Source organism: Schistocerca cancellata, chromosome 1 (assembly GCF_023864275.1).
Source record: "Schistocerca cancellata isolate TAMUIC-IGC-003103 chromosome 1, iqSchCanc2.1, whole genome shotgun sequence".
Taxonomy (NCBI): domain Eukaryota; kingdom Metazoa; phylum Arthropoda; class Insecta; order Orthoptera; family Acrididae; genus Schistocerca; species Schistocerca cancellata.
Window position 1 is genome coordinate 599,818,997 of NC_064626.1, and position 26,594 is coordinate 599,845,590.

At 42.4% G+C, this 26,594-nt stretch overlaps 1 protein-coding gene across 1 annotated transcript in view; it reads right to left on the bottom strand.

Annotated features, from left to right (window-relative positions):
- LOC126182228 (mitochondrial intermediate peptidase) overlaps positions 1 to 26,594 on the bottom strand; it is a 148,796-nt gene that overhangs the window by 10,888 nt on the left and 111,314 nt on the right. The window contains exons 7-10 of the mRNA XM_049924832.1: positions 24,233 to 24,446; positions 23,392 to 23,519; positions 14,460 to 14,681; positions 3,396 to 3,629 (exon numbers count right to left, since the gene is read on the bottom strand). Coding sequence (XP_049780789.1) covers positions 3,396 to 3,629; positions 14,460 to 14,681; positions 23,392 to 23,519; positions 24,233 to 24,446 — 798 coding nt within the window. The remainder of the gene's footprint in view (positions 1 to 3,395; positions 3,630 to 14,459; positions 14,682 to 23,391; positions 23,520 to 24,232; positions 24,447 to 26,594) is intronic.

The following is a 26,594-nucleotide window of genomic DNA, read 5'->3' on the forward strand; positions in this document are numbered from 1 at the left end:
TACTGTTCAGAATCACATTTCACACGGCGACTAAGTGAAGAAGACTGAATCGGTGAGAAGTTTCCTAATTCAAACTACGTCATTACACATGTAAACATTATGGTACAATGTTTAAGGCTAAGCAACTTCATAACATAAAAAGAACTGAAGGCTCTCGGGATCATTTTGAATTTCATTATAAAGCTGAAGATTGGACAAACAGCTTACTTTCTAAAGTGATAAGGATAGAATCTGAAGTAACAAATTAAAATTGGAGCCAAGACTGGGACTTGGAACTGGCTCTCCTGCTTACTAAGCAGATGTGTAATCCATGACACCACCCTGGCATTGCAGCTGATACAACTGCTCAGACTACCCTAGTCCAGTGCCCTCACTAACACAAACTTGAATTCACACCTCAGCTTATCTTAATTTTCCTTAAATCGTAAGTACTGCCGAGGCCCTCCGATATAGGAATAACACCACAGCTTTGTATGTAATGGGGAAACCCTGCCAGTACCTCGGATATAGGTGAGCTACTGACCAGATGTAATTAATTTTCCTGCAGACATTGAGTCTCAACTTTATCTTCAGTAAGGACACAAGCTGAAGTAAGGAATTAAAATTTATGCCAAGGCCTGTATTTGAACTCGGGTCCCTGCTTACTAGGAAGATGTGTTTTCACTACTTCACATAGGCAATACTGACGATTTAAGAAGGAGAAAATCAAGATGGGCTGAGGTGTGAACTGACGTTTGTGTTAGGGAGGGCATTGGACAAGGGTAGCCCATGAAGCTGTGTCAGCCACAATGCCAGAGTGATTGAAGTGGATTACACATCTGCCTAGTAAGCAGGACAACTGCGTCCTAGTCCAGCCTTGGCACAAATTTTAATTTATTACTTCAGCTTCTCACATTATTGAAGATAAAGTTGAGACTCGAATATGTCTCCAGGAAAATATAATTTGTAAAGTGAGTTGATGGATTTTTTAAAATGAGACGTGGGAGTGCTGTGATTCAGTGGTCTGTGAGTCACGTGTTAGGTTTACAATGATAGGGAATCAGCACTGATTGGAAGTCAGACCAACACTTAATTGATGCATCCAGAAGTTGCCTAGTGCTTCGTGATTTGAACTTCAAACATTTTTAACATAAATGTATATATCTGTGTCCGACAGAACAGGCCTCACTCGTGACGATGCAGCTGGTCCTACATTTCATGTTTACATGTATGTACCAGTTGTGTCATCAAGGATGTCTGTACTGTCGGACATGTCTGACAGAACAGGTACCACTCAGATACATACACTTCTGAAAAAAGAAGGGGACAGCTCCTTGACATTTGTTTCAGTGCGAATGCACAAATATTGTCCAAATACCTGCAGGAATCAGGATTTGTGAGTACTGAGTTTAATGGATGAGAGACACTACAATGCATTGTGCAGTAAGTTGGAAATTTAAGTTGGTCATGGACCATGCCCGGCTGGCCAAAGCAGTTAGGCCATGATTCTTAAGAAGTGGTAAATCCAGGTTTGAATACCAATCCAGCACTAATTTTCAACTTTCACTATTGCCTTATTGTAATGCCCTGTGTGACTAGCCATCACATTTCCTCCACATTCCTTTCCTTTTCCTCCCGTTCCTACATTTCACATTTACATTTTTAACACCATAGTCACTAAAATATATAACAAGGTTGTTGGTACTGAAAGCCTGGAAAAGGGAAATGAAATATTGTAAAGCAAATACTCATCAATTTAATTTCATCTTTGATGCACAGATCACCCTTCAGTTAGCAAAGGCAAAATCTTTATACCAAAAATGGTGATACAGGTAAATAAATTAAAGTTTCAGTCTATTACTGGCAAATGCCAGAAGAAAATCTGTTTTCTTTTAATGCCTTCAGACCCTGATATTTAATCTTCTACTCATCATTTTATGGACTCAAAATGATTGATGAGTCCAGCAACGGACAAGTGTTACTTTTACAGGACACAAGGGTCCAGTACTCAAGTGTATGGCATGAATGGCTAGGAGATCCTGAAAGGAAGGTTTAGCCACCTAACTGGAAAGGTTTTCACTGTCCTTTGTGCCCGCAGGCATCTTTCCTTTGCAAAGTAAGCGACTTGCCTGCATGCACATGTGTTAATGCCTGGAATTTGTGTGTGTGGGGGGGGGGGGGGGGCTAGAGAGAGGAGGGGGGTGCTCACATACTTGACGTCCCCTTCAGACGGACATATCAGCAACAATACTGACACATCCCCTCACTTCACTACGCACTGCAGAAGTGTTTGGAATGTAGTGCAGGGTATTGGTGAAGACTGGTGATCTGGCCGTGGAGGCAGGTTAGCAGTCCTCTGATAAAGAACCAAGTGACGACTATTACATATGCTCAACCATGTACATAACCTTACAACTCAGGAGGCAAAAGGAAGAAACAGTGTGTGTGTGTGTGTGTGTGTGTGTGTGTGTGTGTGTGTGTGTGTGTGTGTGTCTCAAGATATTGTGAATGATTCCTCAAGATTCTCGGCAACACATGTTTAAGGTTTTAGTAAAACATTCTTAGATTTTCCAGAATGAGACTACAGAAAGTAGATATGATACAGGGTTCTCTATTTTGTTTCTTTTTGAGTGCGCATATGAATTCACCACCCACAATTAGCTTGTGGTTGGGGTACTGTTGAGAGTACCAGTAACTGATACCAGCTAAGGCTGACATGGCATAAGCTGGCAGCTCATCTCATCAGACATGTCTGTCACCAGCAAGACGACCACTGTATTAACCCAAGTTACAGTGGGCTTCATCTGATGTCACAACTTGCTTCTATTCTACATAGTCCTCTACCCACTCACTTACTAATTGTGTCTCGATGAAGATAATATGTTCTAGCATGTATTCTGAAGTGTCACAAAATATGAAATGCGTAAGCCTGGGTTCCACTGTTAAGAAGTAGTGCTGCTGCTGCTGCTGCTGCTGCAAGCCTGCAGTCAACTCAGAAGAGTTTTATACAGAAAATCATGGCTTTATTTCAGTTAGGTGCTACTACTACATTCCAACAAGAGAACACCTATTCATAAATTGCTAGAATTTTTTAAGCTTGTTCATAGCTCTAACTCATGCCACCATCAGTCTCTACCATAGTACAGAAGTTCTCACTGCATTTCAAATCGAATTCGTGAAAGAATGGTTCTCTTCCAGAAATATGGTTGTATTAGACATAAAATTTTACTTCCATTTTTTTATCACCACCATTTACAGTTATATAAAATGTTGGTTTTCCCCATTACCACACAATTACAGTATTAAAATTTATATCCAATTACTGTTTCTTTTTTATTAACCAATATTAATTACAACCCTTGATTCCACACTACAGTTGTAAGAACAAATGTACTTAGAACAAAGGAATTACTTACTGTATTGGCAACACATGGTATTCCATAGTATTTATTTTGAAGCTGTGCTAGAACATCTGTTGTTGAGCCCTGTAAAGGGTGGTGACTGTGATAGCATTGGTCAAGTGCTGAATAAAACACTTGTAATTGCATTTCTGATGCAGCAAACAAATGCTTTGATGCACATAAACGAATGAGCATGTCTTCTGGCATTTTCTCTTGAGTCTGAAAATGTCTGGCAAATGTCTGTACAACCTGTGATCAGAAACAAAGCATAATAAAGATAAATTGATGAAGTATATTGGCAGAAAATTTGAATTTTCAATGCACAGGTCATTAATATTGTGAGATGTCGTAGAAAACTGCATCTAGTAACTCATAAATATCATAAAGCACTTTAGAAAGTCTGAAATGGACTACTCACATTCTGCACTTGTGTCTGGACTGCTGCACAATTATATTGCAGAAAATTAAAAGCACTCTATTTTTCTCTAATTCCATGGTCCCAACCCAGTTCCCATGCCCACATTCAACTAATGTTGCATGTACCTGCATGACCTGCCTAAGACCCTCAGAAAAAGTGAAAATTGCAAATGAACTGTCTCTCAATCTAGATATTAAAGGTTCACTACTTTTTTCACATTCTCCACTTACAAAGACCCTTCTGTATTTTAGACACTCATGTGTTTCTTACACATGAGTGTCTAAACAATGAAAACAATCAATTTTTGACAGAATTATTTAACTGCATGGATAAAAAATCTACTCACTAATCAGCAGCAGAACACACACGTAAAAGAAGGTTGTAATTAGGCAAGCTCTTGAAGCAAGTGGCTCCTTCTTCAGGCAGAAAGGTAGAAGGGGAAGGAAGAGGGGTGAAGGGAAAGGACTGGAGAGGTTTAGGAAAAATGTTAGATTTCAGGAAAGTCACCAAGAACCGTGTGTCAGAGGAGACTTACCGCACGGGATGAGAAGGAAAGACTGATTGTTGGAGGCTGCATCAGATGAGATTTGAAAACCTTAGAGCTTAAAGGTAGAAGACAGGGTAATATGCAGGACAGAGATTACTGCCTAAACATCATGCATGAGTTAATAAGAGTGAAAAGCCAAGGGCATTGTATGTAACAGAGGTGGGAGGGGGCAATGAAAAATAGATGGATAAGACAATGAAAGCTGTAGAAAACTAAAATGGAGTGAAGAAAAGAATAGTTACTGTGAAGAAATGATGAAACTGAAGAAAGTAATGTAAATGAAGGCCAGATGGGTGGAAGGTAATGTTGTAGCGCTAGTTCCCAACTTCAGAGTTCTGAGAAACTGGTGTCTGTGGGAAGAATCTAGATGGTGCATGTGGTGAAACAGGCACCGAGGCCGTAATTGACATGTAGAACGTGCTCCGCAACAGGATATTGCGTGTTGCCACTGTACACCCCTGCATTTGCCCATTCATCCTAATTGATAATTTGGTGGTAGTCATGCCAATGTAAAAGGCCAAACAGTGTTTACATAACGTGTCATTTCACAGAGGAGGGGGAGCCACCTGTGAAACGACACGTCATATGTCATATACCAGCGCTACACCATTACCTTGATTCTTGACACCCACCTGGCCTTAATTTACATTAATTTCTTCTGTGTTGGCATTTCTTCACAGTAACTACTCTTTTCTTCACTTTATTTTAGTTTTCTACAGCTTTCATTGTCTTACCTGTCTATATTTCACTGCCCCCCCCCCCTCCCTCCCACCTCTGCTATGTACGATGCACTTAGCTTTTCACTCTTTTTAGCTCATGCATGCCATTTAAACAGTAATCTCTGTCCTGTCTTCCACCTCTAAGCTCTCAGGTTTTCAAATCTTGTCCAATGCAATCTCCAATAACCGATTTTTCCTTCTCATCCTGTGCAGCCTGTCTCCCCTGACCCACAGTTCTGGGTGACTTTCCCAAAATCTACCCCTTTTCTTAGACCTCTCCAGTGCTTTTTCTTCACCACTCTTCCTTGCCCTTCAACCCTACTGCTGCAGACAGAGCCACTGGCTATGAAAGCTTACCTAATTACAACCTTCTTTTATGTGGGTGTTCTGCAGCTGCTTGGTGAGTAGATTTTTTATTTATCCAGTTAAATTACACCACAATCAGCAACATACTTCTCTCCTATTAGATCATCAGAGACAGGGTTATCCTGTGAATGATCCTCCTCGTCTTTTATTTACTTAGTTTTTCTACTGGTAACTTATGCATGCACTGGAACTATTGAAGTGGAGAATATATAACAATTAAACTCAAATACTTTCAATTTCCACCAAAATCAAACTCCCATTCAAACTGACAAGTTATTTAAAAAGTATTCTCTGATTAATAATGTACCCAGATAACTACTGAAACTTCAACACCTCACTGCAGTTTCTTACAGAAGTTCGTGCCCAAGGCAAATGTTACTGTGAACAATTATCCATATTAAAAGGATGTGAAATTATGTAAACAAATATGCATCTAAGCCAAAGAGACTGTGAAAGAAAAGATACTGATAATTCCTGAATAAATCTCCTACCTGGAATAACCCACCTAACTGAACTGTAATAATTAACACTTTGATTGCAGAGCTCTTTCAGAGAATTTGAAGGTCTCTATGCTCCATACATGATGGATTATTACAGTAGTTCATGTCTGCACTGCCTATGGAGCTTTCAACAGTTGCAGAAGTTCAAAGATTCATGCTTGTTTATCACTTATATGCAGTCAATTTTGGTATCAATTCAATAGCAGCACTTCTGGCAGTCATTTGCTTTAAACCCAATATGCAATATTTCCATGTACAGCACATTAGAGAACCAATTACAGACAAAGAGAGAGAGGGGGAGAGTGTGAAGGAGAAGGAGAGGGAGAGAGAGAGGGGGAGAGTGTGAAGGAGAAGGAGAGGGAGAGAGGGAGGGGGAGAGTGTGAAGGAGAAGGAGAGGGAGAGAGGGAGGGGGAGAGTGTGGAGGAGAAGGAGAGGGAGAGAGGGAGGGGGAGAGTGTGAAGGAGAAGGAGAGGGAGAGAGGGAGGGGGAGAGTGTGAAGGAGAAGGAGAGGGAGAGAGGGAGGGGGAGAGTGTGAAGGAGAAGGAGAGGGAGAGAGGGAGGGGGAGGGAGAGGGAGAGGGAGAGGGAGAGGGAGAGGGAGAGGGTGAGGGAGAGGGAGAGGGAGAGGGAGAGGGAGAGGGAGAGGGAGAGGGAGAGGGAGAGGGAGAGGGAGAGGGAGAGGGAGAGGGAGAGGGAGAGGGAGAGGGAGAGGGAGAGGGAGAGGGAGAGGGAGAGGGAGAGGGAGAGGGAGAGGGAGAGGGAGAGGGAGAGGGAGAGGGAGAGGGAGAGGGAGAGGGAGAGGGAGAGGGAGAGGGAGAGGGAGAGGGAGAGGGAGAGAGAGGGAGGGGGAGGGAGAGAGAGGGAGGGGGAGGGGGAGGGAGGGGGAGGGGAGGGAGGGAGGGGGAGGGGAGGGAGGGAGGGGGAGGGAGGGGGAGGGGGAGGGAGGGGGGAGGGGAGGGAGGGAGAGAGGGGGAGAGGGGGAGGGAGGGGGAGAGGGGGAGGGAGGGAGAGGGGGGAGGGAGGGAGAGAGGGGGAGGGAGGGAGTGAGGGGGAGGGAGGGAGAGAGGGGGAGGGAGGGAGAGAGGGGGAGGGAGAGAGGGGGAGGGAGGGAGAGAGGGGGAGGGGAGGGAGGGAGGGGGAGGGAGGGAGAGAGGGGGAGGGGGAGGGAGGGAGAGAGTGGGAGAGATGGAGGGAGGAGGAGAGAGGGGGAGGGAGGGGAGAGGATGGGAAGGGGATGGGAGGGATAGGGAAGGGGAGGGACAGGGAAGGGAAGGGAGAGGGAAGGGGGGAGAGAGGGAGGATTGGTTGGTTGGGTTAAACGAGGGGGGAGGGACCAAACTGCTAGATCATCGGTCCCCTCATTCTGATTAAAATAATTCCACAACGGTGGGTGTAAAATAACTGAGACATACAAAACACAGCTGGAAGATAGGAGAAAACCACAAGAATGACAGAAGAGCAAACAAACACTAAAATGGAGAAAATCGGACAAGAAAACCACAGAGAGACCCAAGAAACATGTAGAAGAGATCAAAACAAGAGAGCAGATTACCATGGCTGGCTCACCATGGGAATAAAGGGGAGAAGCCAACCACTCTGCAACACATTAAAACCTCCACCCTAAAAGCACTAGTGTGGAGGACACAGACAGAAAAAGGACATGGGCTAAAACTTAGATCAAATGATAAAGCAAACCCTCACGAATAAAACATAAAAATAAAGCTGCTGCTGAGGCATTGTTGGCCAAAGGTAGGGTGCTGAGAAAGTTAAAAGTCTGCTGCAGAGCAGCTAAAAGTGGGCAGTCCAGCAAGAGGTGGACAACTGTCATTTGTGAGCCACAGCACCACTAAGGTGGGTCCTCCCGACAAAGGAGGTAACCATGCGTTAGCCACATAAGGCCAATGCAGAGCCGGCTGAGGACAACCGATTCCCTGCAAGAGTACCACATGGAAGACTTTGACACATTCGTAATCTCCTTAATGACATGCAGTTTGTTGTGCATACTGTTATGCCATTCCGTCTCCCAAAGCCAAAAAACTCTTAAGTGTAAGACAGAACGCAAGTCAGTTTCAGAGATGCCCATCTCCAGAAGCAGTTTCCGCGTAGCCTGTTTGGCCAGCTTGTCGGCAAGTTTGTTGCTGGAATTCCGACACGTCCTGGGGTCCACACAAACACCACGGAACTATGGGACCATTCCAGGGCATAGATGGACTCCTGCATCTTGCAGGCTGCTCAAGGAGTCTACATAGAGGAAATGACTAGCCAGGGCATGAGAAGATGTGCTCAAGAGCATGAGATATGGCCACCAGCTCTGCAGTGAAAACACTGCAACCATCCGGCAAGGAGTGCTATTCAATATTTCCTCCATGAACATCCACAAAGCCTACGTGATCATCAGCCATCGAGCTGTTGGTGTAAACCACTTCATGGTGCCGGTACATGTTGAGAATTGAGAGGAAGTGATAGAGGAGAACTGCAGGGTCAATGGAGTCCTTAGGGCCATGGAAAGGGTCCAGAAGAATCTGTGGCCTAGGTGTACACCACTGAGGTGTACGTGAATGGACGTCAAAAAAAGGTGGTAATGGGAAGGACTCCAGTTCAGACAGGAGGGAACAGACGTGAACCGCAATCATATGCCCTGACCTGGGCAACCAATGTGGGAGATGAACCGCCATTGTTGGGAAAAGGAGACAGTAATTTGAATGCGTAGGAGAACTACGAGTGTATGTAACGTAACAGTTTGCAAGCAGTTGTGCTTGCCTAACCTTCAATGGAAGGACTCCGGCCTCCACCAGGACACTGCACCGGACTCATTCTAAATGCTCCCGCCACTAGGCGAACACCACAGTGGTGCACTGGGTCAAGTAAATGCAATGCTGAGGGTGCCACTGAACCATAAATGAGACTCCCGTAGTCAAGGCAGGATTGAACAAGGGCTCTGTAGAGCTGCAGCACCGTAGAGAGATCTGCAACCCAGTTGGGGTTCCTTAGGCAGCAGAGGGCATTGAGGTGCTGCCAGCACTTCCGCTTAAGCTGACGAAGGTGAGGTAGCGAAGTCAATCAGGCGTCGAAAACCAGTCCTGAGAATTGATATGTCTCCACTACAGTGAGTGGATCATCATTACGGTTAAGTTCTGGTTCTGGATGAACAGTGCGACGCCAACAGAAATGTATGACACACGACTTTACGGCTGAAAACTGCAAGCGGTGGGCTAGAGCCCATGACTGCACCTTGTGAATGGCTCCCTGTGGGTACCACGCACCAACACCAGTGCTGGAAGAGCAGTACGAAATTCAGATGTCATCCGAATACAGAGAAGGTGATACCGACGACCCTACAACTGCAGCTAGACCGTTAATAACCACTAAAACTAGAGAGAAACTCAATACGTAGCCCTGCTGAACGCCATTCTCCCGAATACAGGGGCAACAATGGGAGGCACCGACTTGGACACGGAAAGTATGGGGCGACAGGAAGTTTTGGCTAAAAATTGGGAGCAGGCCCTGGATACCCCACTCATACAATGTGGCAAGGATATGATGTTGCCAAGTTGTGTCATATGCTTTATGCTAGTGAAAAAAAGATGGCAACCAGATGTTGGCGTCTGTAAAAGGCTGTTCGGATGGCAGACACAAAGGACACAAGATTATCAGTGGTAGAGCAACCCTGGTGGTAGCCGCCCTGGCATGGAGCCAGTAGGCCACGTGACTCCAGGACCCAACCCAACTGATGACACAGACACACGATACGTTCCAGCAGCTTATAAAAAAAGTTGGTGAGGCTGATGAGCTGGTAGCTATCCATACAAAATGGGTTTTGACCAGGTTTAAGCACCATCATTCCGGTGCTCTCCCGCCACTGCGATGGAAAGATGTCATCGCACCAGATACGGTAGAAGATGACAAGGAGATGTCGCTTGTAGTCAGATGAGAGATGTTTAATCATCTGACTGTGGATCCGATCCGGCCCAATAGCTGTGTCAGAGCAACCTGCAAGGGTGCTGAGGAGCTCTCACTCCGTAAATGGGGCGTTATAGGGTTCACTGTGGCATGTAATGAATGAGAGGACTTTCCTTTCCATCCGCCGTTTGAGGGTGCGAAAGGTGGGGGGGGTAATTCTCCAACTCAGAGGCTCGAGCATAATGCTCAGCAAAGTACTCGGCAATCGCGTTTGAGCCGGTAGATAATACTTCATTGATGTTAATGCCAGGGACACCCGTTGGGGTCTGGTACCCAAAAAGATCTCTGATCTTCGTCCAGGCTTGGGAAGGTGATGTATGGCACCCAATGGTCGACACGTACCTCTCCCAACACTCCTGTTTGTGTCGTTTTATAAGCTGGCGAATGTGGGCGCGGAGCCGAGGTGCTATAGGGAAGGGTGCTGCTTATGTCACTGTAGAGCTCACTGACGCTCTTTAATTGCCTCAGTTACTTCCGGTGACCACCAAAGGACTGTCTTTTGCCGGGGGCACCCTAAAGAACAAGGGATTGTGTTTTCCGCCGTAGAAACGATCGTTGTACTGACCTGCTCAACGACAATATCGATGGCACCATGTTGGGGAGATTCAGCAGTGACGGTAGAGGTGAAGGCTTCCCAGTCTGCCTTATTTAAAACCCATCTGGGCAGGCGTCCAAGGGCATGACGCCAGGGGAGTGACAGGAAGATGAGCAAGTGGTCACTACCACACGTCATCATGTGCTCTCCAATGGATAGATGGGAGAAGACCACGACTGCAAACCGAGAGATCAATGGCCGAATGTGTGCCATTGGTCACACTGAAATATTTGGGGGCACCTGTATGTAAGAGGCAGAGGTCAAATTGTGACAGTAAATTTTCAACCTCCCTACCTCAGCCACTAAGCATGGTGTCACCCAACAAGGGGTTACGAGCGTTAAAATCTCCCAAAAGTAGGAACGGTTTAGGGAGTTGATCAATCAGTGCAGCCGATACATTCAGGGGTATTGCACCAAACCATCTGGAGGAAGACAGTTATTTCCTGTGTCATCCTCATCCTGACAGCCACAGCTTCAAGAGGGATTTGAAGGGGCACAGGTTCACTACATACTGATTTCAGGAAATAGATGCAAACTCCACCTGACACTCTATTATAGTCGCTACGGCTCCTGTAATATCCCTTATAGCCGCGGGAACCATGTTTCCTGGAGGGCAATGCAAAAAGCAGGTGTAAAGCTTCACAGCTGCCGTAGCTCAGCCAGGTGATGGAAAAAACTGCCGCAATTCCACTGGAGGATTAGGTGATCATGAGACTGGGAAGGCATGAAACACTCAATGTGGCAGTCTGTGCCTCAGGGTCACCTGCTGCCACCAGATGAGTACCTGTGCAATCAACATCCATTGTGCCTCAGGGCCCAGCGAGATCTAGGTCCTCAGCGGATGCCAGAATCTCCACCTCATCCTCAGACACAGAGCATGTAGGTAGTGGTGGGGTGTGTGCCACCACAGTGCCTTGGTTCTCGGGGTCTTTTTCTTTTTAGGTTTCTCTCTCTGCTCCTTAGGTTTGTCTGGCTGGGAGGGCTTCATTGATTCAGTCTCAGGGACTGAGGAGGACCGTGAAGCCCGACAACAAGCTACCTGTCATTGCTTCAGACACTGGCAAGTGTCAGCTTTGCCACTGGTAGAAACCTGGGAAGGGAGTGACCCAAGGGATCCCTTCCTGGCGAGAGGAGCCAAAGAAGACATACACTTCTCCAGCTGAGAAGTGGGGACTATCGTCCCCGATGGTTGGGGGGTGTTGCTACGGAAGTAGGTGGAGTCTGTGGCTCTGAGAGCCAACTGTACGTGGTGGAATGGAAAATGGCAGAACCGTTGTCATAGCAGCAGTGTAGGTTGACGTCATATGCACAGGATGTAACCTCTCATACTTTCTCTTAGCCTCAGTGTAGGCCAGTCGATCCAGGGTCTTGTATTCCATTATTTTTCTTTCTTTCTGGAGAATCCTGCAGTCCGCCAAGACAAATGGTGCTCTCTGAACTTGACAGATGTGAGAGGTGAGACACAGGGAGTATTGGGATGTGAAGGACGTCCCCAATCCCGACAGGTGATGCTGGAAGTACAGCATGAAGACATATGGCAGAACTTCCAGCACTTAAAGCACCGCATCGGGGGAGGGATCTATGGCTTTACATCACAGGAGGGTGGCCTCACCCAGCAGCTGGAGAATGAGCGGAAGTGCTTATCCATGTCAACAAAGGAGGCAAGAGGTCTCAGCACATGGACACTATGCACCATGGAAGGCACCTTTCCCCAATTGGCTTGCTCTTTGGGAAAATTTTGAGAAATGGCTGTCAAACACTACAGAGGACCATGACATAAAGGCTGAAATGTGAGAGACTCCCTTTAGTTGCCTCTTATGACAGGCAGGAATACCTTGGGCCTATTCTAACCCCCGGACCTGCACAGAGAGAGAGAGAGGGGGGGGGGGAGGGGGAGAGGGAGGGGGTGAGTAGGAGAGGGAGGGTGAGGGGGAGAGGGAGGAGAGGGGGAAAGGGAGAGAGAGGGTAGAGAGAGAGAACAGAGGGGAGGGGGGAGAGAGGGAGGGGGAGGGAGGGGCAGGAGGGAGGGGAGGGGAGGGGTGAGAGGGAGGGTGGAAAAAGAGAAAGAGGGAGAGAGGGCAATGCAACACGGATTGGCTGAGAGCTCACAACACCATGTTTTTTTCCTGTCTTGTGATTACTTTTGTTGTCTTAGTGTGCACGGTGCTATTCTGAACTAAATTATAATGTTCCCAAGATTTGCAGACAGAAATACGGTAAGTATTGGTACACTTCTGCATGTGCTTTGTCAGTTCAGTTAATGTAATTTAATATTGATTAAAAAAAAGGCAAACTGTAAGACGTATCTGTAGCAATAAGTATCAATTGGCTTTACACACCAGTTTTTGTAGATAAAATGTTGATTGAGGGGAATTTACTAAATATAACTAAACTTATTTACCTCTTGGACAATCAAGAGCAATGCCATGTCGTGCCACTATGATTATAAAATCCGAAGTGAACTTGGCTTCATGATGCTGGTATTTACAAGACAGAAACAGTGGTCACTGATTGTCAAGCAGGAAGAGGTGAATCATAAAGGCAAGTAGTGGAAAACGACGATTTATTCTTTTCTGTGTGAAGTATGTACTTGGTGCTCTGATGTCAATATTTTGTAGTATCAATTGTTCTTTAAAGCACTGTCAATGTTTGGGATGTAAAATTTGTATGCTGCTAGCAGAAAAACAAAAAGAAAAGAGACATTTTTACTACCAAATAGCCTTTATACAGTTATTTTAGCAGTAGGAAATGTCAATTAACAAATACTGAATCATAATTTTTATCGACAATGATCTCATTGAACATCCACAATGATCTCATAAAAACTGCAAATATGCTGAGAGGGGAAAAATATACATAAAGCTTAAAGGCTACTAATGTCAACAATGAATATCCAAGCAAGAAGCTTCTGAAATAATACAAATGCAACTCATATTTTGTCGGTTGATTCCTATTTTTTCAGAACCCTGTAAGAAATGGCTTGTACACTGCATCGCACCACACTTTAATTTACCCAATATTGAACATTTAGTAGCCATACACTAAACACCAAGCTACAAGTTCCGCTGACCTACCACATGTCAGATACATGTCTTGTGATAGTCAACAGGTACAGTAATTCCACATGAATTCTGAAAAAAAAACATGGTGGCCACTTGACAACATTATCTGTGTCCACAGATCATTGCCCCCCCCCCCCCCCCTCTCTCTCTCTCTCTCTCTCTGCATATAGGCTCCCTACATAACAGGACTTTGTTATTAAGCATAAGTCACTACTTCAGGTAATAGTTTAATTTCCTATAAACCCAATATATGGCGTTTAAAACAAAGCTCTGTTCTAAACAATGAAATAACATTTCTGTGACAGAACACTTATGAACTGTACTGTAAACTAATGCTAAAGAATAAAAGGTTTTCTGTACTTCGATGGTATCTAAAATAACAAATCAGCAGTAAATAATTTGACTACAACTTGTATTATGAGAATGTGTAAATATATTCCAGTGTAAAAGTGTTTAAATGGATACTCAATAAAAACACATCACAGCATATGCCTGAAAACAATATTAGTAGTATGAAAAAATCTTAGGCTGCCAAACTCAGTGCACCCTATCCTGTACTTGTAGAACAATGTTTTTTTTTCACTCTATGTCCAATGTGCATTTTGTCCAATGAGACAATTCTCAGAAATTATCAGAAAGATGTTATATGTAGATGTCTGTCAAATGTTTGATCTTATTCATTACAATTCAAACAATGAGCAAACAGCACATATCATCCCTGCAGTATCTGCCTGTTTACACACTGTTAGTTGCAGCCACTACCCAAGCATAGTTTACTCTAATACATAAGCTCATAACAAAGTAAAATTACAAGTTTTCAGCAGCGGAATACATCACACATTCCAACAGTATATTGAGAAAAATGATAGTACTCACAGAGTGGAAATCATAATAAACCGAAAATGTACAAACCCTAGGATCTGCAGCAAAATATTCCATCAATACAGAAGGAACTTCAGCAAAGTCAGTACTGCAGCGAGTTCCAGTAACATGCTGATACTTTGTACGAGCAAGCATTGAGTGCATGGCATGTCCCATCTCATGGAACAAATTATCAACCATGCTAGGTGTCAACAAGCTGGGGCTTGACCATCGTGGAGTAGGTAAGTTCAGCATCAGTACAACAACAGGATTCTGTAAAGTTGATAAATTTGAGAACATATTAATTTTTAAAAACAAAATATTGTTGCATGGCAAAATAATGTACTGGGCACAACTGAGTGCTGCTATGGCTCACATGACAAGCCATGGACGAGGTCAGACCAGAGTTGATGGACATTGTTACATCAAGTAATACCAGCTGATATGACAAGAACTGCTGCTACATCACCAGGCAAGAACCACATTAATGGGCACCTGAGGAACCAGAGTTGGAATACCAGAAACATAGCAGAAAGGTGGGGCCACTGCAGCATCAATGACCTGTTTACTTCACATTCAAACTATGGTTTTGTTGTGACTTATTCAACAGAAACCACTGCTGTGGCAAAACAATGTAGGGCCAAGTCCGCAGAAATACTCGTTATGCATGCATATTCAAATGAACATCACATCATACTCCTAAACAACACAGGCACTGCAATATCGTATTTATTTCGTAACACCAGGTCAGCAACTTTCAATTAAAATGTTTCCCCTGTACAGAAATAAACATAATGGATGTACAAGTACAGGTTATACACACATGGTTAACAAAATATGAAAGAATAAGTGGGAAATCAAGGTTCAAGTCCCAATCAGCAGCAACTTTTCCATTGTCATTGTTCCGTTACACAGCTGGTTACTGTCCATATTCGCAACTGTGAATACATTTCATGTGTGTCAAAACAACTGCAGTCATTGCAGTGCCTGCTCCTTCAGACATGCATGCATTTCCAAAGTAGCATTGCATCATACTTCTGAACAACACAGGCCCTGCAATATCATATCTATATGCCAACACCAGGCAAGTGACCTTTAATAAAAATGTCTCGCCTGTACATGAACATACGTAATAGATGTACAGGTGCAGGATACAGACACACAGTTGATGACATATAGAAGTTTGGGTCTGGTGATGAAGCGTGCAATGATAACGTAATGGTAAGGTGACTAATTGCAATAAGTGGAAAATCCTGGTTTGAGTCCCGTCCAGCTCAAATTTTCATTGTCATCGTTCAATTATACCGCTGATCATTCCCTACATTCACAACTATAAATACATCTCATGGATACTGAGTTATTTCATATGTTAATGAACAATAATTCTATGGTCCCTTCAATCCCTCAAACCAACCCACCAATAATTCTACAATGGAAGAAGTAAAGGTAACAATGAGCCATATAGTTGAAGTAAGTGTTTGATAGCCACGTAAAGACTGAAAACATAGCTAAGTTTTCAAAGGATGTCCTTATTCAGTGATAAATGGTACAGAACACACATACACCTGCACAGCTACTGTCCCAGCTGACTAAGTTGTAGTGGCACTGCAGCTTGCCGAAAGTGTGGCCACTAAAGCAATTAACTGATAGGTGTTACGATCAAGATAAGTTAAACGTTCAATTAATTTGATTATTACATTTTTCACTTAACCATGTTGCTATTTGCAATCAAAAGAGAAAAAAGAGCCCACAAAGGTATTACAAGAAACAATATTGAAGGAAACTGCTAAGATGAGGCAGAACAATCAAAAGTAGTCATCACAGCATATAGCAAAAATTAAACAAAAATGGATTTGTGAGAACTAGAAACTGACCCAGTAAAATTGTATGATGAACTGAAATCGCAATTTATGCAACTAGATGTTAATGCATGGTCAAATATGTTAAAAGCAGACAGGCTTTAGAATTGTTGGTGAAGCACCTATGTCAGGAAAGGAAATACACATTAATCCTTTAATTGCTGCAGAAAAACTTATCTGCTCACATGCTCTGAATGACTTGAATTTGGGCTTCTACCTGCTGCAAAGTTACTTGGGCAGCCTGCTTTGGTCGGTGTTGAATATGTCTAAAGAGCTAGCAAGTCTTGTTGTTCAAGGCAAAATAAGTACTGTGACCATAAACATTACTCAAATAGTTAATTTCTGACTTTGAAGTTCATAATAAACAAGTTATTGTATTGCATTACTCACAGAAGTGTAAAAATTGTTTTCGAGATTCATAATAATGCACTTACTGGCAGTTTTTGAAATTATTTTTCAAGCTTGTAACAAAAATGAAGTACTACTTTCACTTCATTTAATCTGTTATCTGTCACTTCTTTGCAACCCAAACATATTACCTGATATTTCACAGGCATTCCTCATGGTACTAACTCTAATAATGAATAAATCTGTCAATAATTAAGCAGATAATTTTAGATTTATCATCTGAGGCCAGTGTTTGTTATGTTTGCTGGGACTGGGAATAATCCGTAACAAAGTTTACTTTAAGATGTTTTGTTGTGTACAGCGTCATTTAACATTCTACTTGTATGATACACTAACCATCTGTAATACTGCTCTTCTCATATCCCATGTAGAATGGTCGATAGACTGCCTACTGCAACATGCCAAGATTGGCTCAATACAGTCAGTGATGACAGCACAGTCACTACTACAGCTAGAGAAATCACAAATGACTGCTGGTGATACCATGCTCCAGGAATTAGGTCTCACTGGCAAACACTGTAATCCATAGCTAACATATATGGGTCAATGTCATAGCTCTGTAACACTGCTCTGTTTATGTTTGTGTCATATCATATGTCAGACTGGCTTTCATTATTGGACTGATTTTGGTTTCTTTCTTGAATATGTGTACAAAGATTTCAATGATGATTCTCAGTTTTGTATTACGGACATAGATGAATCTTCCTTGTGGACTTGTTAAAGTTGATCATTTGATGACCTTGCTTGTCACAGTCGGGCTATTATTTTGATTGTGTCAGTGTTTAAGTAATGTCTTCCATACTGCACAATAAAGGAGTTAATCAAGAGCATTAGAGTTCTATCACACCAGCAATTATTGCAAACAGTAACAACAATTTTTCACTTTGCTGAAAAAGACCTGTTTGGAAGAGTTTAGTGACTATTTGTTCCTTAGACAGTAGCAAAGTGAGCATATAAAGTATCTGTAATGTATTCAACATGTAAAACAAGTCACAATGACACACATTCTCTCACCCTATTTAATAGCTTATCAAACATCTGAAGTACAACTGATGGCACATGGACAGCTGTAATTGCTTGTAACATCAAGTTCAGTTATTATGAGACAGTACAACTATTCAAGTAATGTCAGTCATGGTTCAGACTAGCAAATGTTCAGGATGACATTTTCATTCTGCAGCACAGTAAGCACTGGTAAGAAACTTCTTGGCAGATCAAAACAGTGTACCAAGCTGAGATTCAAACTTGGGACCTTCATGAGCAAGTGCTCTACTCACTGGGTGCCCAAGCATGACACTCAACCTATCCTCACAGCTTAATTCATTCTGGGGACATCCTCAATTTGTGGCCAAGTCATGTCTCCGCAATATCCTTTCTTCTAGGAGTGCTAGTTTTGCAAGTTTCACAGGAGAACTTTTGTGAAGTTTGTAAGGTAGTAGACAAGGTACTGGCAAAAGTAAAGCTGTGAGGGTGGGTCATGAATCGTGCTTGGGTAGATTGTTTAGTAGATCACTTGCTCACAAAAGGAAAAGGTCCCAAGTTTTAGTCGCAGTCCAGCACATAGTCTTAATCTTCCAGTGTGTTTCATACCAAATACTTCAACAACACAACCTGAATTTTAAACAACTACTTGGAGGTCAGAACAAAAATACATCTGTGAGTGTTAATACGTCCACAGTACACAGGTATCTGAGCAACGGCACATCTACAGCACTGTGGGTAAGGCAGGTTAATGTGCTAAAGCACATACAAAGCATTTGGGGAAACATACAGTGCTAAGTTTTAGTACACTTATGGTACTTAAAGGATTATTGTTGGACATTTTATTGATGAACAGATACAGAGTACCTCATGGGACAGATATTGTGAAGTTTTACATACAGACAGGCTCCATTGAGAAATGTAAAGAAATATTTCAACTGAAGTATCCTGTAGGAAACTCCCCACATTATTGCATTATTCAAGATTCGTACAAGGAATGGAGGGCCATAGGAACTGTCCAGAATGTGCAGAGGCATAGGCGACTGACAGTGAGTACCCTTGGAACTACAGACAGAATTCACACAAACATTACGAAAAGTCCTCACAAGTCAGTGAGGAGGTTACTGCAGCTGGCTGGTGTATCTCATACATCATGTCATTGTGTACTAAAAGATATAAAATTAAAAGCCTGTCTTGTGAGTGTGTTCCAGAGTTGAAATTTGCTGGAAAAAAACGCTCATTATTCTAACTGGTGTTAACATCAACTGCTTGCGATTACTTGGACCCCTTGCTTTACATTGTGTCAGATGTGGCCTGGTTTCATTTGTCAGGTTATGTAAATTCTAAGAATTGCAGCTACTGATTGTAGGACAACCCACATATTCTGCATGAAGAACCTCTCCATTCAGTTGTCTGGCATTCACATTATTGGCCCATATTTTTCCATTAAACCTTAAACAGTGCCAATGCAGTATTCCAACGAGATGAAGCAAGTCCTCATAATCTCCAACTTATATATGATCCATATCACCAATGTGTTCTCTGAAGGCAGACTTATCAGTACACGTCTCTGGGCTCCAAAATCCTGATTTAACATTGTGTGATTTTTATTTATGAGGCACTCTAAAAAGCAGAGTGTATGCTGATAATCCACTTACAATAGCCTGTCTTAAGTGGAACATTACTAGAGAAGCAAACAACATCAAACATACAGAATTACAGCGTGTCGCTGGTAATGACATCATACGAAGTCATTGAAACCTGGATGACAATGGCCACCACTTTTAACATCTCTTACAAAATGGTAGCTACATGTCTTTTTAACATTAGTATTATCTACTCTTTTTAGTTAGTTCATTGTTACTTGAATCTCGGGTGTGCAGCGTACCTGCTTTATGTGGGACACACAGTAGATTAAAATGCTATGATGAAGATAAATAATAGTAATTAATATCGCTGGGGTGTAATAAAAGGATATAGTTAAAGAAAACAGTCCAATTATGTGAAGAGTCAAGTACATCCCACTAACAATAACATAAATGTATCTCTTAAGGTGACAAATTTAGTTGGGAGAAATAATAAAAACACAAACAATGACTTATAAATATATATCTCTGAAGGAGATATTACAATTACACCCCCAAACTTCAATTATTTAATGAATTTTCGACAGGAATTGGTGCTTTACACCTCAATAGTCAAAACACACACACACACACACACACACACACACACACACACACACACACACCACACACACACCACAACTTTCATACTGCACATGAGTCATGGAGCAGCTAAATATGTGTTTGTTACAGTGATTGGCTCTTTCATCTGTCATTAAATATATGGAAATCATTACTATCCACCTGTAATTCAACTTGTGATAATAACTGGTACTCTTAGAAAATGTGACAAACTTGCCTGCAATTCTCCTGGCAATATGTCATACATTCCCTGTAGATTACTACAAATACACACTTTTTCAACCTTCACTGAAAAATGTACACATTTGTGATCTTCTGCCTGCCTATCAGCACAATAATTTTCACACTGTTGTTTGCAGAAGGATACAGTAGCATAATAGAAAAACATTCTTAGCATACTATTTATTGTCTGCATAATATTATAATGAAACAAAGGTTCTTATACACTACATTAAAAGTATAACAGGCCATTACCTTGCTGCAACCAGCATGCCTCCATGATTGGTGCAGTTTATATTTCTTTTTACCTTGTAGCTTCTCACTTCACTTTCATAATGCAGTATGTACTGCTTTATTCATTCACCCAAATACACTATTTCTTTGATTTTTATGCACTGTACATACTGAAGATGTTCTGGTTCTCAATCCCAATGAATATAACAAATTTTTATATTTGTACTTTTGTGTTCAGATTATGTTCTACAAAAAGCGTGTTCTTGTCCATAGACAAACTGCAGTTTTGGCCTATTGTGAAGTCTACTCGTGTGGCTAGCTATTCACGTGTCACAGAAAACGATGTTGATGAAATGAGACCGCAGTGATCAATTCATGCAACAGATCACTTGTGCAAATACTCTGAGAATCAATACTAACGAGGATAGGTAGCAATTCACCATAAAGATGACCGTTGAGCCACAAACAGGCATGTAGAAAAGACACCACAATCTCACAAGTAAATTTTTGGCTATAACCTTTGTAAGAAAATGAGAGCACATACACAATCACACAATCTCCCAGACACAACTCCTGAATATTTGACCACTGTCTCTGGCTGCTGCATCAACACACTCTGAGAACTGGATCCAAACAAACCACTCCCTCATGCCTCCCTGCCTCTCATTGGCAGCTGCTAGGCTAGCGGCAAGAAGTGGTGGCAGCACTGACTGCAAGCTGAGAGGATTGGTAGGAAGCAGAGAAACAGTAAGAATGAGGAGGTAGGGAAGCAGTGCCCAGCAAGCGACGCTGCATGACATCTCATAAACAAATCATTTCATCTACTGAGACAAAAATGAGATTTTCCCAGTGTCTTTTATTTTTTTTTTTTTTCAAATTTCCCTGAAATTTCCTGACATGTTTGAAATTCCCTGATATTCCTTGATTTCCCTGATTTCCAGAACTTGTGGCAACTCTAAAAAATTAGTATCTGAAGCTGGGCAAACTACGCCAGTGGCAGCACCAATCATTGGCACGTGTGTGTGCAGCTGCCTAACCTGTGATCAGCCATCAAAGGAGACTTGTGTTTATAATACACTCCTGGAAATTGAAATAAGAACAACGTGAATTCATTGTCCCAGGAAGGGGAAACTTTATTGACACATTCCTGGGGTCAGATACATCACATGATCACACTGACAGAACCAAAGGCACATAGACACAGGCAACAGAGCATGCACAATGTCGGCACTAGTACAGTGTATATCCACCTTTCGCAGCAATGCAGGCTGCTATTCTCCCATGGAGACGATCGTAGAGATGCTGGATGTAGTCCTGTGGAACGGCTTGCCATGCCATTTCCACCTGGCGCCTCAGTTGGACCAGCATTCGTGCTGGACGTGCAGACCGCGTGAGACGACGCTTCATCCAGTCCCAAACATGCTCAATGGGGGACAGATCCGGAGATCTTGCTGGCCAGGGTAGTTGACTTACACCTTCTAGAGCACGTTGGGTGGCACGGGATACATGCGGACGTGCATTGTCCTGTTGGAACAGCAAGTTCCCTTGCCTGTCTAGGAATGGTAGAACGATGTGTTCGATGACGGTTTGGATGTACCGTGCACTATTCAGTGTCCCCTCGACGATCACCAGTGGTGTACGGCCAGTGTAGGAGATCGCTCCCCACACCATGATGCCGGGTGTTGGCCCTGTGTGCCTCGGTCGTATGCAGTCCTGATTGTGGCGCTCACCTACACGGCGCCAAACACGCATACGACCATCATTGGCACCAAGGCAGAAGCGACTCTCATCACTGAAGACGACACGTCTCCATTCGTCCCTCCATTCACGCCTGTCGCGACACCACTGGAGGCGGGCTGCACGATGTTGGGGCGTGAGCGGAAGACGGCCTAACGGTGTGCGGGACCGTAGCCCAGCTTCATGGAGACGGTTGCGAATGGTCCTCGCCGATACCCCAGGAGCAACAGTGTCCCTAATTTGCTGGGAAGTGGCAGTGCGGTCCCCTACGGCACTGCGTAGGATCCTACGGTCTTGGCGTGCATCCGTGCGTTGCTGCGGTCCGGTCCCAGGTCGACGGCCACGTGCACCTTCCGCGACCACTGGCGACAACACCGATGTACTGTGGAGACCTCACGCCCCACGTGTTGAGCAATTCGGCGGTACGTCCACCCGGCCTCCCGCATGCCCACTATACGCCCTCGCTCAAAGTCCGTCAACTGCACATTCGGTTCACGTCCAAGCTGTCGCGGCATGCTACCAGTGTTAAAGACTGCGATGGAGCTCCGTATGCCACGGCAAACTGGCTGACACTGACGGCGGCGGTGCACAAATGCTGCGCAGCTAGCGCCATTCGACGGCCAACACCGCGGTTCCTGGTGTGTCCGCTGTGCCGTGCGTGTGATCATTGCTTGTACAGCCCTCTCGCAGTGTCCGGAGCAAGTATAGTGGGTCTGACACACCGGTGTCAATGTGTTCTTTTTTCCATTTCCAGGAGTGTATTTGTAGTATTCAATTCTTACAAATTATGGTGATAACTAACACAAACAATTTAATTCAACTTTAATGCTCCCATTTTGTAAAATTTAATACTTCAATCCCATGTTTTTGCAAATGCAACAAGTTCCCACTGTAACGATGATAGCTAGGTGAATTCACATACTGCGAGTGACACACATTTTATCCCGATACCCTGCAGTCAGCAATGTTTTCTTTTCTGCTGGACAAGATCATGATGGGCCACAACACAGAGCTGAAGCAGCATGCACTGTTCACAAATTGGCTAACAAACTAAACCTACTGAGCATTACTCGGAATTCATGGAATGGCACATTTGCTTAACTAATACATCTATCAGTTCCATATTGAGATTGCCAGCATAGCTGGCCACATCAAAATATGATTACCAACATCTGATTACAAGATAAGAGTGACTCAATATATAAGGTAAGCAGAGGTGAGCACAGCATTAGATACATAACAACAATTAATTACTCACTCATGTTATCTTCAGTATGAAAAATAAAGTAACCAAATGTCTACATTAAACTGTTCTTAGCCACAGGTATTTATATTTACCTGGTAAGATCCATCAGGTAACTCCTTTCCACCTCGAATAGTGAAATGGCAGTCCTGATTTGGTTTTCCTGGTCTTTCATAAAAGTCACAATATATATGGCCCAGAAGTCCTTCCTCTTTGTGTACCACTATGGAACAAATAATAATAATAAAAAAAACACGTGTAAGTTTTACACCTGTAAGGGAAGTCAATGTAAATCTGCTGAAAACATTTTCTGGTGTACATAAAAGTGCCGTAATGTAAAAGACTTATCATTAAATATGAGAAAATATAGACAATATCCCCTCTTTGTAATGAAAATAAAACAAAATACATTACAAATTCAAGTAAAGTTTCTTCAGGTGCAAGAAGGGGTAAAGATTATACTCTAGTGTCACTCAAATCGATATAGAAAAGCCAAAGAATGTGTAAAATTCTTGTTTATGTAGCTACCAACAGTTCAGCACCTCTACTATTCGGTGAGTTGTTATCTTAACTTCTTCCATTGTTCGTATTCCATCCAGAGTTTTTCAGCATTTGTAATTACGTATGTTTTACAGAAAGAAATCTCAATTAAGAACTATAATGACATCAGTGGTACTAAATAGCTTAAGGGCAGGTATCAACTCACCAACTGTTTGAAGTACTGAGACACACACACACACAGGGTCTGTTCAAAAGCTAGTAAAGTTCTCAGACTTGTTTATGTCTATCCACAATTTAGGGCCTCATCTACTGAGCGAGTTGTTACCTTTACTCCAATTATTTACACTTCAACTAGAGCTTTCTGTTATCATATTTTTATTGCCTCAGTTGTTCTAATAACACACACAAGACTACAATTTATTGGCATTACTTTACCTGCAAGCTTGTAGACATCAGGAGACCAAACTTCTCCTGGACGTACTTCATCATTCACTAAGCTAATGTTATAAAGACTATTCGTCAATGTATTCAGACCCTCCATACATGCTCCAAGGGAAAGATATGGTGAAAATTCTGAGCTTCCAACCTGGAGCCAATCACGTTTCACTTTCTGGGTAAAATATGGAGTGTCCCATGGAGCTAAATTTTGCTGTAAGAGAATTGTCAAATTAATTCAGTTGGACCTTTACATATGTCTGCTTGTGTCGGTATATGTGCGGATGGATGTGTGTGTGTGTGTGTGTGTGTGTGTGTGTGTGTGTGTGTGTGTGTGTGTGTGTGTGTGTGCGCGCGCGCCTGTCCCTTTTTCCCCCTAAGGTAAGTCTTTCCGCTCCCGGGATTGGAATGACTCCTTACCCTCTCCCTTAAAACCCACATCCTTTCGTCTTTCCCTCTCCTTCCCCCTTTCCTGATGAAGCAACCGTGGGTTGCGAAAGCTTGAATTGTGTGTGTGTGTGTGTGTGTGTGTGTGTGTGTGTGTGTGTGTGTGTGTTTGTTAGTGTCTCTATCAACATACCAACACCTTTGTTTGGTAAGTTACATCATCTTTGTTTTTAGATATAATTCAGTTATATGGTAGATATGAACTGCAGTTCTCATGAATTTGATGCACTATTCCCAAATTAATTTTTACTTGTTGTTGACTCAATCAGCAGTGCCCTTTGCTATTACTATGGCATTCTTAGAACTTCCACTATACCTATGTGTTCTACTATATCTATATGCATTTCAAAGTAATATACATCAATGGGATCCAATTGGAGAAATAGATTGCTGGAGTACATTAACTTCAATTGTCATGATTTTCTTTGAACGTGGGTCCATGGTTCCAATAAAAATTTTAAATGATTCCATTTTGCCTGCAACTGTCTGTTTTTCATTTATTTTCTGTACTACTGCACAGTTTCGGCCTTCGGTCAATTTCAAATATCTATATTAATAAAAGGCTATCTCAGTTCCTAGTTCACAATTCCAGTTCTAGGTTGCCTTGCTAACAGCTTCCAAGGGAAACAAAAGTTTTACTTTCAGTTTTTCGCATGAGTGATGAAATTTAAATATACTTTCATAATATACTCATTAAGAAGTATAATCTTATGTTACAGCCTTAAAACAATAAGCTGAGTATTACAATTAGAAACTGTGTACATGTCTTGAGGCAGCATAACTCACCACGTGCAAATACCCAGACTATATAGATTCACTATTTGAGAATGAGGGACTTACTGACTTGCAACAAACTTTATACATACTTTCAGATCTCTACGAACCGTTTTCCTCATTGACAGCCCCCCCCCCCCTCCCTACATGCACACACAAGATGATGAGAGGAAAAAATTTTGTCACTTATTACATTTTTGCTGTTCATGCAGTAAAACTTGAGCATTAGAAATGATATTGTAATTAATTACTTCCTTACTGTCAACTTTATTTGCAACACAATTTGGAGACAGTATCCACATGTACCACTGAAAGTACCTGCAAAGTTCAAGAGATACAATGTCAAATATTGAGATACGTAAAAAACTAGTTTCTGATTAAAACAGCGCACCGAGTACCCAAGTCTTTTCTAAACTTCTTATTCTTATATGCTTAATGTCAAATAACTAACACGCTAACTCTCTCCTAAAGTAATCAGAACTCTAAAGCTGTTTTATAAATGGGAGTTCAGTTCTTTAAAGAATTGGGATTTACTGTTCTACACTTATTTGTTGACATTATCTTCTTGATGACCAACATCAGTGTTGGGAAAGGTCGAAGGACAGAACTGTACGATAGTGCAACAAATAAACAAAAAGCTGGCAGATGCAAATAAATAAATAATTTTTTTCTCCTTGCTATCTTTCAAAATACTGCACAAGACATCTATTGCCTTTCATATGAGTGTCTTTACTAGAAGTGGATAAAGAAAAAAAAAAACAGACAAATATTACAACAATATCGTTTTTACATGAAAAATTATGCTATTATTTTTCAATTTTTGTTTTTACATTTACAGCACTAAGATGTGATAGACAACTCTCACCACACATAGTGTTCTCTTTCAAATTTTCTTTCAGTTCATTTTGGGTCCATATAGATTTCACCACATTTGTATGCATTGTTCCATTCAGAAACGTACTACAAATATTAAACTATAATACACTGAGATTTTTCTTCACTGTCGCAGAATAAGAACCACAGATTATGTCTCAAGTGTTTTATTGATGGCACAGGAGTAACTGATGAACATTTAATTCTTCTGTACCATGTTCTATCTTAAAATGAAATACAGCAAGAGATACTAATGGTTTTGTATATT